Source organism: Myotis myotis, unplaced genomic scaffold (genome assembly GCF_014108235.1).
Source record: "Myotis myotis isolate mMyoMyo1 unplaced genomic scaffold, mMyoMyo1.p scaffold_m19_p_8, whole genome shotgun sequence".
In the NCBI taxonomy this organism is placed as follows: domain Eukaryota; kingdom Metazoa; phylum Chordata; class Mammalia; order Chiroptera; family Vespertilionidae; genus Myotis; species Myotis myotis.
The window spans coordinates 37,764,138-37,779,734 of record NW_023416390.1 but is presented as its reverse complement, the minus strand read 5'-3'; the positions used below and the strand labels follow the sequence as shown (position 1 = coordinate 37,779,734).

Here is a 15,597-nt window from a genome sequence, read left to right as displayed (position 1 = left end):
AAACTATCATAAGGTTATCCCACTAAAAATAAATAATTTAAAATAATCATAAATTCTAGAGAATACACATAATAGATGAGACTTGAATATGATTTGGATGTATAAAGAAACATTATTTTAATATACTATTTTCAAGACCTCCTTTCCATGTTTTAGTTTTAGTGGAATTGAAATTGAATTACCTAAAATTATATAATTAATTATATTCAGCTTCCATTAAAATCACTAATTTTCTCAAGTCTCTCATCATGACACTTGTTATACATCCATCTCTAGAGGAAATGGGAAAATGTGGGAGATCATTATGGGTGTAATAGCTGATGTTTTAGGCAATTAGGTGAAACTTTTTTAACTTTTAACTTTTTTAAACGTTTTTAAAACCTGGAATCTCAGGTATGCTATAATCCTAGAGTCAGGGGAGCCACACGTGACCCACCAGCCACATGAAGGTCAATCTGCAGAACTTCACTATTCTGCTAATATGTGTTTTTCCTATCCTCACTGCCACCCGGATATCTTTAACAACATGAAATAAAGTTTGAATTATGTACTATCTCTTCAATGACTGAATGAACTAGGGAAGGACTAAAGAAGAATCAGAAAAAGCATAAGAGTTTTCAGAAAGCATTAACTGAATCCATAGACCCTACTGTATATGCTTCCTCTTAGTAATGCCCTCCCACATCAACCCTGGATTTGGCCATGTGACTTTTTGATTTTTCAATGGGACAGTAGCAACTTGACTCATTCAGACTCAATCAGAACCTTAAAAAGTGTGAGTTCCGCTTCCTGTTTGAGATTCCTGTTATTGGCCTGAGAACATGTCCAAGCGAGCCTGCTGGAAGGCTATGAGAGATACATGGAAGAAACCCAAGTCATGTAACCAAGATCTTCCTAGACCAGCCAACCCATAATCTATCCACAGTTGCACAGATCACAGAACCACTCAGCTGATCTGTAGACTCATGTTGTTTTAAGCCATTATGTTTTAGGGAGATTTATAAACAGCTATAGCTGATATAGTTGTCTTCAGTATTTGAAAGGCAGTCCTATGAAAGACACTTTATATCCTTCTCATTCCACTTCTACTAAGAGAGAAAAAAAGTTGTATTGGTTGGAAGACAGAGTTCCATCCAAGAAAGTACTTTCCAACAAGTCATAGTTGTTCAAAGTTGGAACAGGCTATAGACATGCATTCCCTGATTCTGGAATTATTCAATTTGGAGGTAACATTAATGCATTTTATTCATTCAGCAATTATATCTTTATTCACCTATTCCTTTACCACTAAAAAATTATATTCAGTACAAGTGTGTTGTAAAATATATTGTGTGGTTTTTTTATTCTTTAGTATTAGAAATAAGAACCAAGTACCCATCCCTCTAGTAATCCTTTTGGATGATGCTGCCAGGAATTTCAGTCAAGATTTACTGGCCATGATTCATGCTGAAAATGGAGAGTGGCCACTACATGCACCAACTAAGCTGAATTTTGTTTAGTCTTTCAGTGGTTTTAAATATGTGAAACTAAACTTGACTTGGGGTGGTGATCATATAATACAGTATACAAATGTGATGGTATTTGGAGATAGAGCCATTGGGAGATGATTAGGTCATGAGGGTGGAGCCCTTATAAGTGGGATTAGTGCCCTTATAAAAGAGACCCCAGAGAGTTCCTCTGCCCTTTCTACTATATGAGAACACAACAAAAAGAGCCATCTATGAACCAGGAAGCCAGGTCTCACCAGACACCTAACCTGCTGGCTTCTTGATCTCAGATTTCCAGCCTCCAGAACTTTGAGAAATAAATTTCTGTTATTTATAAGCTTCCCAGTCTATGGTATTTTGTTATAGTAGCCCCAAATGGACTGAGACTTAAGAGGTACTCAGAGTACTCAAAATCATAGAGACACAAAATAGAGCAGTGTAGTAAAAACTTATGTGGTAAGATAAACACTGAATTCTGGAGAATGGTTGGAGAAGGATAAATAGGAATGAGAACACGATGATATATGTGGGGGTTTCCAGGAATGGATTCTTTTTCTAAATATGACAAAATGTTATGATTGACAAACCTGAGGGAAGTATGAAAGATGATGAAGATAGGGAATAGATAGATGGATGATGATGATAGATAGATAGATAGATAGATAGATAGATAGATAGATAGATAGATTTTAAAAATGGAGCAGTAGTTACCAGGGGCTAGGGGTGAAACAAATATGGAGTTAGCGTTTAGTGGATATAAAGTTTCAGTTTTATAAGATGAAAAGAGTTCTGGAGATGGATGGTGGAGATGGTTGCACAACAATGTGAATTTACTTAATGTCACTGAACTGTATATTTTAAAATGGTTAAAATAGAAAAGTTTGTTATATGTTGAAAGAAAAGTGAAACAATGCTTTGAGTTTCCCATCTACCACAGTTCCCAGGACTTCCTATTTCACACATTTACAATATTGACTTGGTCCCTTTAGGCATTTAAGTTTGAAGACTGGGTAAATGCACACTCCTGACACACATTCTACCAAAAGTTATGGAAAACACAATGATGAATTCAATATGTATTTAGCTCAGAAATCTTACAGTTTTGTAGGAGAATTGCTCCCGTTCTCAAGTAATTAGAATGAAGTGTCAAAAAAAAAGCAGATAAAATGATAGGGGATCTCAGAATGAGAAATAATTGGAGGTAACTGGACTAAGCAACAAATGCTTAATTAATGCCACAGAAATTAGCAAGAGTCTCTTTTTTCTTGTGTGTGTGTGTGTGTGTGGTGGTGGTGGTGGTGTTGTTGCTGCTGCTGCTTTACAAAGACATCACCACTGTAATAGTTAGAACCTTCATTAGAGAAGGTATCTAACAACCAGATGGTCCCAGATTGTCACATGCCCCTACTATGATCCAAATTTTAATTTAATAATATAATTTACAAGTGACTTGACTTAATGGGATTTTCCTTTCCTTCCTCAATTAGGACTCAAAAATTGCCACATAGAAACAGTCCTATTGTTTTGTATTACCAGTGGTCTATAATTTGCTCTAAGCTCTTTGATCCTTAAAAAATGTCAAATTAAGTATTAATGTTTTTAATGCTGAAGTGATGATTTTTATTTTAAAGTCCATGAAGTTTGATGCCTATAAATAATTGCTTAATAAATATATAATTAACATTTAAATGCCTGTTTTTACTTAATAAACTTCTAGAATTAACATCCCAAGATCCTAAAAGCTGTAGCCACCAAAACACTAAAAATGGATACCAATTGGACTCAGAATTAATGCTTCTTCATAACAAAAATTATGGCTTCAAGTAAGCAGGCTCAGGATGTTAAAAAGATAACAAATCTGGAAGCTTGAGCATCTGTTCTTCCAAATGCACTGTGACTTGCCCTATAGACTTTCAGCAGCCCCAATTCAGGAAATGTTGGATTTTCCTCAATTAGAGCTCATGTCCAAGTGGCCTTAATCAAACACATAAATAAACTGAAGCTTTCCCATGAGAACTAACAAAATTATGTCATGTCTAGTGACAGAATTGAAGAGACTGGATTTATAAATACTGCAGACTTCTTTAACTTTATTCCATCTCTACAAACCTATGAGTCATCTTTAATCTTGTTTTTATTATTTTACATTGCTTTCTACCTAAGCACTATATGTAACAGGCTATTATTTCAAATATAAAATTTTCCAGATGGTATAAACCACTAAATTATTCCCAGTAGAACATCTTCCTTGCATAGTCTTGATTTTCCTAATTTCAAACATTACAAATCTTTGAAATGCCATTTCTAAATCATACTAATGTCCAAGATAACTGACCTTCCCTAGCTTACAAAATAAGATGTTCATAGCTACTGCTTTAAAGACACTTTCCTGTATTTTAATCTATTCCCTATTCCTGGATCCATAACAAAAAAAAAATTAATTGTGGATTTACTACTTCCTCATGGAGTTCCTCAATATTGTACGTATGGAACTTGACTAAAAAAATACACTAAGGTCATTTTGATGAATGGCAGCCCTTAGTATTAATATTAATACCAACTACTGCTGCTGGTGATGGTGATAATTTATTGGACATAATTTAAATTTGTGATGACTCTGGGTGAATTAATACCAGCAGAAGTAAATTTTTTACTGCCTGACTTTAAAAATATATCAAATTATACCTTATCTGTTTGTAATGGGCACTTAAAAATTAGAGCTACTCTTACCACAACTGGAAAAAAAAGTTATAGCCATTTCTGGTCATTTCTTTCATGTTAAACATTACCATATGCCTTACATTCATATGTGTTTGTTGTTTTGCTTTGACCTTTGCAATCTATTTTAAAGATCAATCTGTGTCTGTTTCTTGCTTTATGTCATGCAATGAATGACTCTTGACCAGCAGCAATAACATCTTGACCTAGATAACAAGAAGGTTAATTTTAATAAACATGCCTGTTATAAAATATATTTTTCTTCTAATTAGCATTGTATCCGGTAGTGTCATTAACTTTAAATTCATTTCACTATGTCTATGTTCTAGAAGTATTTTTCATTTTTATAGCAAGAGGGGACAACTTAAATATAATTATTTTTTCTATCAATTAATTGTCCCTTACATAAAAAGCATCATTTATATATTTTTTTTAAAAAATACTACATATCTGGTATGTGACTATGTAACCATTGCAGATAAATTCATTTTCTTTTCTTTTTTGCTCTCTTTATTAAAAACAAATTCACAATCATGTTTGCCTTAGAGCCAAAAACTGTTATTATTTTTTATAAGTATAGTTGGTATTATATTTCAGATTTTATTTACATAGCACTTTTTCCTATGAGCAATTCATTGCATAACAAAGAAAAGATGCTTAATACATTATACTACTTCATCACCTCAAATGTAATTCTTTTCTATGTAATTACTTTTCACTCTGATGACTATGTTCTAAATATATTTCTGTCTAAAGTACATATTTTTTGGTGAGAGGAAAGTGTTAAAAAGGGGGCTTAAGACAAAGAATGTCATAAATCTTTAAATATTTATGAAACAAAAATACCAATGTCCAATAACATATTATAATTTCTTTAAATTTTGAAGTGACTTTACGTTTTAAATTTTGTTTATGCTTTTTTTATTGTTCTCAAAACACTAAAGGAAAAAGGTCTGAACATCTGAATAATTGAATACCATCAAAACACCTTGCCTAGAAAACTACTCTAAGTTAACAAGGTCAGTCAGGTGTTCCACCTTATCCATTGATGTGTGAACACCTGAAATGTGCTATAGACCCCGCATATTAGCAACTTCCAGTTTAGCTTTGACACTGATGTTAATACATTGAACTTAAATGTGGAAATATAAAAATGATTACACTCCAAAAGGTGTAAGATTTTAAATATGTAATTGGTATTTTATAATATTCCTCTCTAAAGCATAGATCACAACCTCAAAATGAGAATGCAGACACGGCAATAAGGTTATGAACCATCCCTATGAGGTCCACAAACCAAGTCAGGATATGCCTTTCTTTTCCTAGGCTCTTTTATTTCAACCCACTGCCTTCTGCATCTCTACGTGAAGAGACTATGCCTGCCAAAAACACACTCAGAATTCCTCTGCTAACAGATATTTGTAAAATAAAACTTCTTTAAAGGCATAAAGAGACAAAAACAGCACGTTCTGACTGCTGTGAAGACAACATGATTTTCATCCTTCTTGGGCCCTGGCAGCCGTTTGACTTGCACTGTCTCGGGTCCTGGATGCACAGACCAGATCTCAGTTCCAGGGCTGGGGAAGAGCTCTTTGCATGATTTCATTTATGGCTTTTTAGTGCAGCTTCTAGTGGAAAGTCACCACAAAAACAACATCCACTTTTGAACCCTGACGAGGTTCAAAAGGCTGTTGTTCCAAAGAACACTAAATACGGTTTAACATGTAAGAAAAGTTCCAATTTATTTTTTAAATTCACTTTTCCCCTACTTACCTCTGGAAAGAATTTTATGCAACAAACAGAAAATGATGCCCATATAACAGAATTTGATAAAATATCAACTCAAATAGGAGGAGATAATTATAACAAAAACCCAGACTTAAACCCTTCATGGCAGTGAAATTCAGATAGGAGATTTTTTCACTGATGCAATTTTATTAAAAGAAGGAGATATTTCTTATTTCAAGTGGAAGGTTGATCTATCCCATGGGAATGTTAAAAGTTCACTAAGCACTATGAATATGCAAGAATATGAAAGTGCCTTCAGCAATTGTTTTATGGAAGTTCTATAAAGGTACTTCACTTGAAGAGTGTTGTAAATTGTTGAATCTATTTATATAAAGAGATAAATCATGATTACCAGAAATAAAACTCTGTAGTAATACAGAAAAAAGGTGTTTTTAAAGTCTAAAGGAATGTGTCTCTATTAGAGGCCTCCAATATCAAGTGTGATTAACATCTTGGATTTTAAGGATCTATATAATTTTATTTTCTAAGTGAAAAGCAAACTCAGTGTTGTTGAAAACACATTAATATACATTTTGTGCTAGCGGTTCCTTCCTGGAAAATTATAAAACCTAAAGTGTTTCCCTTCACTGCAGGAGATCATCTTTTTTGCTATGCCAATCTGAGCTGCAAGAACGTCTGCAGACAGAACCACACAGTGTGGTCAATGGACTATTCTATATGCTCAGGGCTGAGTGGTCTTATTGATCCCAAAGTTCCATATGGTAATGCCTGGGAAAGATCACATAAACTCCCTCCTTGGCCGTAAAGGAAACTTGACTTCATTCCTGGCTTCACAGACCTGGTGTAAAATATATATTAAAATTTCCGCAAAGCACTTTTAAAATATAGGTTTGATAGCCTAACTGGTGAGATGAATTTGGAATCGCCATTGTAGGAAGGACAGACATTCTTAGAGGCAGAATCTAAATAACATAAAATCCCTCCTAGTCTTCCCAGTATCATATCCAGAATTTCAATATTCACCATGTATTCTAAAACCTCTCAACTAACTTTTAACATTTAAAGGATGACTTTTACTGTATGACATTTTAGGGAAATTATGCTAATGGAAAGTTGATATTAATTCAGTCTCAAAATTAAAATTTTAAAAATCTTGCTTTTATCTCTCTCAATTCACTTAGTCATCACTGAAATGTGACTCTTCCATTACTATTCCCCAAGACACTGTTACCTCCTTTTTGGCACCCATCATCTGCCTATGCCATAGGGATCTAGGTATAACCTAGATTAAATGTCATGGGAAGGCAACTACAGTTTGTTTTTCTTCCTCATATCTAACCTCCCCAGTATCATAGCCCAGATTCTTGACACTTGTCGTCAGTCAGAGAAGGCCAGGTGGATTGAATTAAAGCCGTGGGTTCAGCTACAGGTGAAAGTAGCCTGTATTTCGAAATCTGAATGGTGTCAATGTGTTAGATATTTTCCAAAAATTTTTCTTGACTGATCTCTCTTAATGACTGATATTTTAAATGACTTATTTATAAATAGCCAAGATACTATTTTCACAAAATTTCTGTTAAACTGGTAGCTAGCACAGACAAAACAGTGATTTGCTTACCAAGTGGATGGAGGACTAACGTGCAAAGCCCTTGGGAAGTGGGATACGAACAATTACATACTGAGAAGGAAAGGTCTGGTCCATGGGTTTCTGACCAGAAGGCAGGCCTGAGAAAGATGTCTCAGTGTAAAAGGCTGGACAGTCTGGGGAGCCCAAGGGGACAAGAGTCCTGGGAAAGGAGGCTAGCAAAGTGAGGCATGGAGTAAGGGCCAAAGATGCCAAAGGCAAGCTTAAGCCACTTCCCAACTTACCCAAAAGTACAACTAGCTATCAGAAAGCCCATGCAGCTTATTACTGAAGAACAGCCCAAAACTGTCTCTGAAGAATTGTGCCTGGTCATTTGAATCCCTTAATATACTCCCCGCCTCCTTTGTCTTCATCACAATCAGACCCCATCAAAGCAAAGCCAGCTGTCAACATGGAGGTAGACCAATCAACCCCACATCTGGCCTTAACCTGTTTTCCGTCAAGGACTGTTTCTAACTTGCTTGAAACAATTGCTTGGGTGAAAGTATGTCCTCTTTAGTAGCTACTTTCTCTTCTAACTCACCAGGATCATGAAGCAATCATTTGAATTTGCCAAATTTTATCCTAATTATATGGGCAAAAATCTCAGCTTCCAAAAAGATTTGGAAGAACAAATGTTCTTTATATAAAAAAGAACAGCAACACAGTTAAGTTGCAGTTTCCCAGTGTATGGCACCTAAGCCTATAATTCATCAGGAGCTAATAAGGATGAAGGACCACCTGCCTCTTTGCCACAGCTCCCCAGTGGGGTAACATATTAAGATGCTGGCTAAGAGGGTCTGATTTTATCCGACACCATGTTGCCTTCCTGGAGTTCTGCAGGTGCTCACTGCGAGTGGGACCTTGGTGGGGCTGAATTTGGAATCACCTGTGCACCTGTCATGTCTTTTTGAATTCATACAAGCCCTTGGAAGAAAGTAGAAGTTAATAACATAGAACTGGGACAACTTTTCAGAAAATACGGCAGATGGACACACATTCTGGGGGTCATTTTGAATTTTTTGGTTATTACTGTCATCGCTGTATAAAATTTACAAATGCATATTTAAGTAGACACAGATTATGATATTAAACCCACATGTATAGATTTCAATATAATTTATCTTCAAGTGAAGGTTATAAAAGGATTTGAGCAAGAATTTTGTTTTAGGCAGTAATAAAGCATATTGTTGCTGTTAATAATACTATTCTAATGCTTAATAAACACATAAAAATGGACATATTTTATATAATGATATTCCTCCAGGCCCCCTCTTACTCCTTATATAACAACCACAGAATGCTAGGAATTCCATCCATAAACTTCTATTATCCTGTATTTAATTCCAGATCAAAGCCAGAGGCTGCAACTTAACTTTAACATTTAATATTGTTAACTTGTAGTATCTCTGCTACATTTAAGATATTATTTTGGGGGAAGCACAAAATTGATATGTAATTAATTGCTTTTTAATCTTCTGTTTTAAGAGGCAGAACTTGTTTTTTCATTTTCTAGCTACTTTAAAATTCTTAAATCACAATTCTGAATTCTAACGTACATAACAGGTAACTAAAGAATCAAGCATTAAAGAGTCAATGAAGAAATTGCTGCACTCTCAGAAAGTGCCCCTCCTCACAAAATAAAACCTTAACTCAGTCCATTATACTGTATCTATCCTAGCCACAGATTCCCCCACAGTGTAAAACTTCTCTCATTGTTCTATTGTTTCCTTAACTGCTATACAAATACTCCTGAACTCGCTGCAAAATGTACACTCTTGAACAGTAGCTATCAAGTTCAAATTTGTCTCCCCACACATTACTGCAAAAAGTTATAGCACTAGCAGCATTAAAACACTACCTCTGAGTGTAACCAGATGAGAGAACCAAGCACAATATTTCCCATTTAGAGGGCTGAGCAACCATTAGAAACAGTGAGGGTTGCATAATGTTTCAAAAGTTTTTTTTCCAAGGGCTATTCTCTCATGTGCTTGAATAGCTAAGATGTTTTTAAATATATTTTGAGTTGATAAGAGCTTGTACACAGAGTTTAAGAAAATAGAAGGTCTCCTTTGGTATGCGTGAAGTTAAACTTTAGGCACACTCTATTGCTTTGCGGTAGCTTAGTGCCAGAATTCCCAAGTTAGAAATGAAGGAGGAAAATCATTTCTCCCTGATAGCCCTGAGCCACCTGGGATGTAGCATTACTTACCGAAAGATGGGTCTTTGGAGATGTTTCTTCCTGATTGTGACATGGTCATCCATTTAAAGGTGAATGTTTGACTTCTTCCTGGAAACCACTCCAGAAATCCAGGGAGGGAATGTGGAAGCTTATCCTGATCTATTGTGCTGCAAGGAGCCCAGAAGGAAAAAGTAGTTTCCTCTTTCTCTTTTTGGGTGCTGGGAGAAAACTTCCCTGCTCTCTGCCAGCTGAGCACTGTGTCCATAGAGGCCACATAAGACAGGCACGTTGGGGCACTCCCCCACAGAGCAGGGTGTGCAAAAACCACGGAGAGTCACTCTGATACAGGCAGGAGAAGTGCACGGAACCCTCGGAAACAGAACAAAACAAACAGAACACTTCCAACCCCAGGGGCACCCAGGTAGGAGCCCCCTAAGTTATCGCAGCCATGAGAGCACTCCTTCCACATGCTGGTCAAGCTCCCGAAAAGCTAAGTCCCTCCCTGTCTTTAAAACAGCCTGTTCTGAGGCTCAACTTTTTTCTTCAAAATAAAAGTTGTACAGCTGGTTCAGCAGTCCCATGTGAGTGCCCTCCGAAAGTTTGTTCTGTTAAAATAAGGACTGTATACACATTAATGAAGAAAGAAGGGCTCGGGCTGTGTGGCTGGCTCTGCTTCAAAAGAGATGATAATTATTTTACAATCTTGCTTTTACTGACACTGAATAAAGTATGGCACGACTCATCATTTTTGGCATTCATAACCTAATAACCTACACTTGGCTGAAGTCAGAGATGCCATTTCAGCTGATAGAAGGCCATGCGAAGCTGGCCAGAGCTACAAAAGTTTAAAAAAACACACACAAGTTGCTCAATTCTAACAGTGACATTGGACCCAGATAATTGTACTCAAATGTGGCTTTCCAGCTAAAAGGGGACACTACAAAAAATATATGGAAAAACACATATATATACACACACACTTTTTTTTAAGTCCCCCAACTCCCTAAGAACCTAAGGCTTTTACATTATATGACCAAATTCGAATTTATAAAAATAAAAAGAAAGGAAAGTAGATATAAGAGAGAGCTGTGGACAGCTGAAAATAAATGACATTAAAAAATTGTTTTATTTGGAAGACTTAGGCTCACACTGCAGGGACTCTTGTTCTAGTTACAGATAAGGCAAATCGTCATATTTTAATATAACTTATTTTGGAGACAGTCCTGTATTTGAATCACTAACAAAATTTCTACTCAATCAATAGTGTCATGAGATTCCAGGCCAGAGGTTTGGTATGTAATAAAATAAACCATCTCAAGGCATGACTAAATGTTTTTAAAATTATACATGTAATAAATGGTGAAAAACCTGAGAAACACAGATGCCTTTACTTAAATGATTCATAAAAATAAGAACCAAATGTCTTAGAGGGGGGATATGATCTATAGGATCTCAAAATATAGTTAGTACTCTCTAAATAATCCCACAGAAGCAATAACTTCTCTCCCAGAAGAAAGAGAAAGAAGGAGAAAAACTTACCAAAAAAATAAAATTAAATTAATAAAAATCACATTTTAGCAGTTCTAATATATACCTTTTCTTTCATGTTTCTAATGAAATCAGTCTGAGAGGTCTCTGAACTTAAATTAAAACAAATGGGTTCCAGTCCTACTTCCATCATGAACATGCTGGGCCATTGTGAGAAAATTTCTTGACCTATTTGAGCCCCACTTTTCTTACTTGTAAAATGAAGTTATAATATTAATTGAATTTTATCTTCCTTTCAAGCTTTAATGGTACTAAAGTGCTATTTCTAAATATGGTTAGTTTACTTCTTGCAAAGGAACAAGCATAAAGATAAAGATGCCTGATATTTTTTTAAAAAACACATTTATTATACAAAGTTATAAATAAGAAAGTTATTAATAAATAGAAGACAATTTTATATTATATTATATTTATGTAGATATTCCAGATTTACATAAGAATGTCTAAATTAATGTTCTCTTCTCCATCAATAAACATCCCATCAGAGATTGTCATGTGTGTGGGATACTGATGTTAAATCTGGAGACCATCTATATGCAAACTGATACTCAGACCTTTGGGGCAGATGCTTTGTTATAACCATATGCTGTAGCTCTCTTTGTACAATAAGGTACATTAGTAATAACATGTTTCACAGGTCTTCTGAAAGTGGCTTTGCATTTATGGCTAGCATTCAATTTCTGGACTCATGGTTTATCTATATTACTATTAAGTTAGCATAGATACCGCTGAGGGAGGATAAGCCAAGAGAATAATAAGCCCATCAATTTTTTAAAATTAACTTTCATTTTGTCTACTTTTGAATTAGAAAAATGAGATGCTTTCTTCATTAGTATGACAGAAGGAACTCAAAACAAATACTAGTAAACATCTAGCCAAGGTATACTTCAAATGACAGGAAAGTAAGGTATCCAACTTGAGGTTCAGAGGCCTAATTATCAGCTGCAGAATCTGAAAGTTGTTCAGTTAATTACAGGAAATCCATAACATCTTTGATTGCATTAGGTTTATATTCTTTTTATCTTAAGATTTAAGGTAGAAAGCTTAAATTCCCATTTACAGCAAGCACTGTATTTAAACCCAATCTTAGAACCTAAAGAGCCATGAGAAAATACTAGTATGTTAAATATTCACTTGGCACAAAGAAAAACGCACATTTTCTAAATTTTTTGTTAACTTTCTCTCAAAGAGCATTTAAATTTAATGTTGAGAAAAAGTTTGCCTTATTCAACTGAAATATAGTATTCAATAAAATGAAAGAATCTCACTATGGTTACTTAAATTATTAAAATATATTCCCTGAATTAACAGAACTATACTTGTAAAATATAAAATTTCATATATAAAGAACAAGGCCAACTCTCCTATAAAGTAAACTAAATATAATCTATATATATAAAAGGCTAAGTGTCTGTTCAACCAGTACCTATGATGCACACTGACCACCAGGGGGCAGATGCTCAGTGCAGGAGCTGCCATGACATGCACTGGCCATCCTATATAATAAAAGACTAATATGAAAATTGACCAAACTGCAGAACAACTGGTCGCTATGAGGCACACTGAACACCAGGGGGCAGACGCTCAATGCAGAAGCTGTCCCCTGGTGGTCAGTGCATTCCCACAAGGGGAGCACCACTCAGCCAGGAGCTGAGCTCACAGCTGGCGAGCGCTAAGGACCCCTAAGCGCTAAACCAGGCTCACAACTCCACAGCAGCACTAAGGACCCCTCAGGGGATGTCCACCAAGGGGTCCTAGACTGGGAGAGGGCACAGGCTGAGCTGAGGGACCCCCCGCCTCAGTACATAAATGTCGTGCACTGGGCCTCTAGTTTAAAAATAAACGGCACCACAGACCTGGTGCCAACAAACCAACACTCGACTTCCCCCAACTGGGGCACAGGCCCCATCACCACCCTGGAGCAACACCCCACCAAATTGCAGCCAATGCTGCCAAGACCCCATGGTGCAAAATGCAGCCCATAGCACAGCCCGGAAATGGTCACTGTGGGTGCTGGGTAATGGCATCACATAGCAACACCCGGCTTCCTCTCCCTAGCGACTAGCCTCCTTGGAGTTTCTTCAGCCCAGGAACATGACTTGCTTTATAGCCAGGTGCAAACATTTTACACTTTAACCAAATGTCTGTGAAGCATTTTCATGTGCCTCATCTCATTTGATCCTCACAGAAGTCCTGCAGTAGGTAGATAGGAGACTCGGTGGAATCCTATTTTTTTTTCATTAGCTGGAAAATGGAGATTTAGAAAGCTTAGAAACTTGACCTGACTGAAAAGAAGAAATGGTGGACCTTGAAAATGACTTCAGGTTCTCTCACTGCGCAGAATATAGTCAAACACTGCCATAGTTAAATATTTTACCCTTTGTTCTCCCCGGGTGTTCTACAATAATAATCTGCTTCGTGTTGATATTTACTGCTGTGTTGTGACACTTGCCTGAGAGAGAAGTTGGGGTGCTTCACTGGGCTGGAAAAAGTTTAACTAAATCAGAAAGCAGGTCTAATTAAGCATGTTTATTCTCGATATATAAAAGGCTAGGTTGACTTGTGCATGTGCGATACATATAAAGCTCTTGTTGGCGCCAATCACACACATGTGTTTCGATCTGTCATTGTCGATCATGAATTTGGTTAATACTTCTATTATAGAGAAAGGGCGAATAGTGATATTAAAATATTTCTTCTACTTAATTTCCTTTCAATGTGCACGAATTCGTGCACTGGGCCACTAGTATTACTATAATCCTATATAAAGCTTTGGGGTTGTTTTTGTTTTTTTTTCATTATAATAATCTGTTATCTGGCTCTGTTTATAATATACAAGCACCAAAAACACATGCAAAGGTGTAAAAATCATGTAATATTATGCCAGCCCAAGAACTGATAAATGACTGTACAAGTTATCATTTTACCACATAAGTCTAGGCAAATATGTCTGAGACAAAGTGTATGCTCTTTTGTTTCAATATTATGTCATTAAATACAATACAACAGATTATAATTTAAATAGGTTTTAAATTAAGTGAAGTGGGAAGAAAATGCAAAAATGATAGGATCAGATAATATTTTAGGTTTTATCATTATATACATATAATTTTAAAGATTTTAAACATTTTTGCTTCTTTCTCTCTTGCCTCTCCACCTTTCACCAAGACAAGAGCTAGCCCTGTGAATGATCAGAGAGTCTCCTACACCTAAACTCTAGTTCAGTAGTTCTCGATTTTTTTTTTGACACATTATATGTGAAAGATGACGTGCACGTACTACTCTGCCAGAAAGTACCTTGATGAAACCCAAAACTGTAAAATATAGGCATTGCCATAATTTTTTTTGACATAGCTATACATATTGCATCAGTAAAATGAAACACCACTTGGTCAACTCTACCATGAGATGAATGGCAGGGTGTGAATTATTTCTGATGGACCAACCATAACTCTGTCCTTTTATCACTGGGCCAGAAACTATTACATGTACATGGATGAGAATGGCGTTGTTTAAAAGATAACTTAAATCTGATCTATCCTTTCAAGGTTAGTCATTCATAACCTTTAGTATTTTCTCCATTTTTAAACAAATTTTCTGCTACATGTTTCACAAGTGATTACAAAGTTAGTTGATAAGTGGTGGAGCTAGAATTTGAACCCAGATGTCTTGTTCCTGAGCCTAAACTTTTACCCCTACTTAATAGGTTGTTATGTTGTCGGGCAGCATGCTACCTAGGGTCACTTGGGCTCTTTCTGGGCTATACTTCCCATTCCATAAAGAAAGAGAAGCAACTAGCCACTCTAATGAGTCTCTATTCTTCTAATCCTCAACCCTACTTAAATATCATTTCATTGTAGGTTATGTCCCCAAAGCCAGCCTTCGAAAGGGCCTACTTCTATGGAGATGAAATAATCAATGAATATTTCTAGCTAAGATCTGAATGGAAATTCTGTTCTATTACAAAGAGCTCTGGACTAATGACAAGGAACAAACAATTAAATCCCAGTTCTAGCAGCAATTTTCAACTCTCTTCCCATTTGTTTCCTTAAAAATCAAACTAAGATGTTGGGCCAAATGACCTCTGAGAGCCTTTCCAGCTCTGAATTTTTATGACTTTATGACTGGCACCATGAAAATATGTCAAGTTATTTAAATTTAGTGTCCCAGCAAGAATAAACTCTGTAGTCATTTTAGTTTTTCTTAACCACAACAAGGTCATCCATACCGCCAGAATACATTTTAGCCTCACTGCTGTGAGACTAAAAATATAACAATCTACTATTCAG

At 35.9% G+C, this 15,597-nt stretch overlaps 1 protein-coding gene across 6 annotated transcripts in view; it reads right to left on the bottom strand.

Annotated features, from left to right (window-relative positions):
• The window catches only part of PDE1A (phosphodiesterase 1A), a 255,619-nt gene that overhangs the window by 188,596 nt on the left and 51,426 nt on the right, over positions 1-15,597 (bottom strand). The window contains exon 1 of one of the 6 annotated variants that reach the window (XM_036320581.1): positions 9,791-10,268. The exons of the other annotated variants lie outside the window; for them this stretch is intronic. Coding sequence (XP_036176474.1) covers positions 9,791-9,843 — 53 coding nt within the window. The 5' untranslated portion in view covers positions 9,844-10,268. Of the gene's footprint in view, positions 1-9,790; positions 10,269-15,597 lie in introns of those variants that run through there. 6 annotated transcript variants of the gene reach the window in all.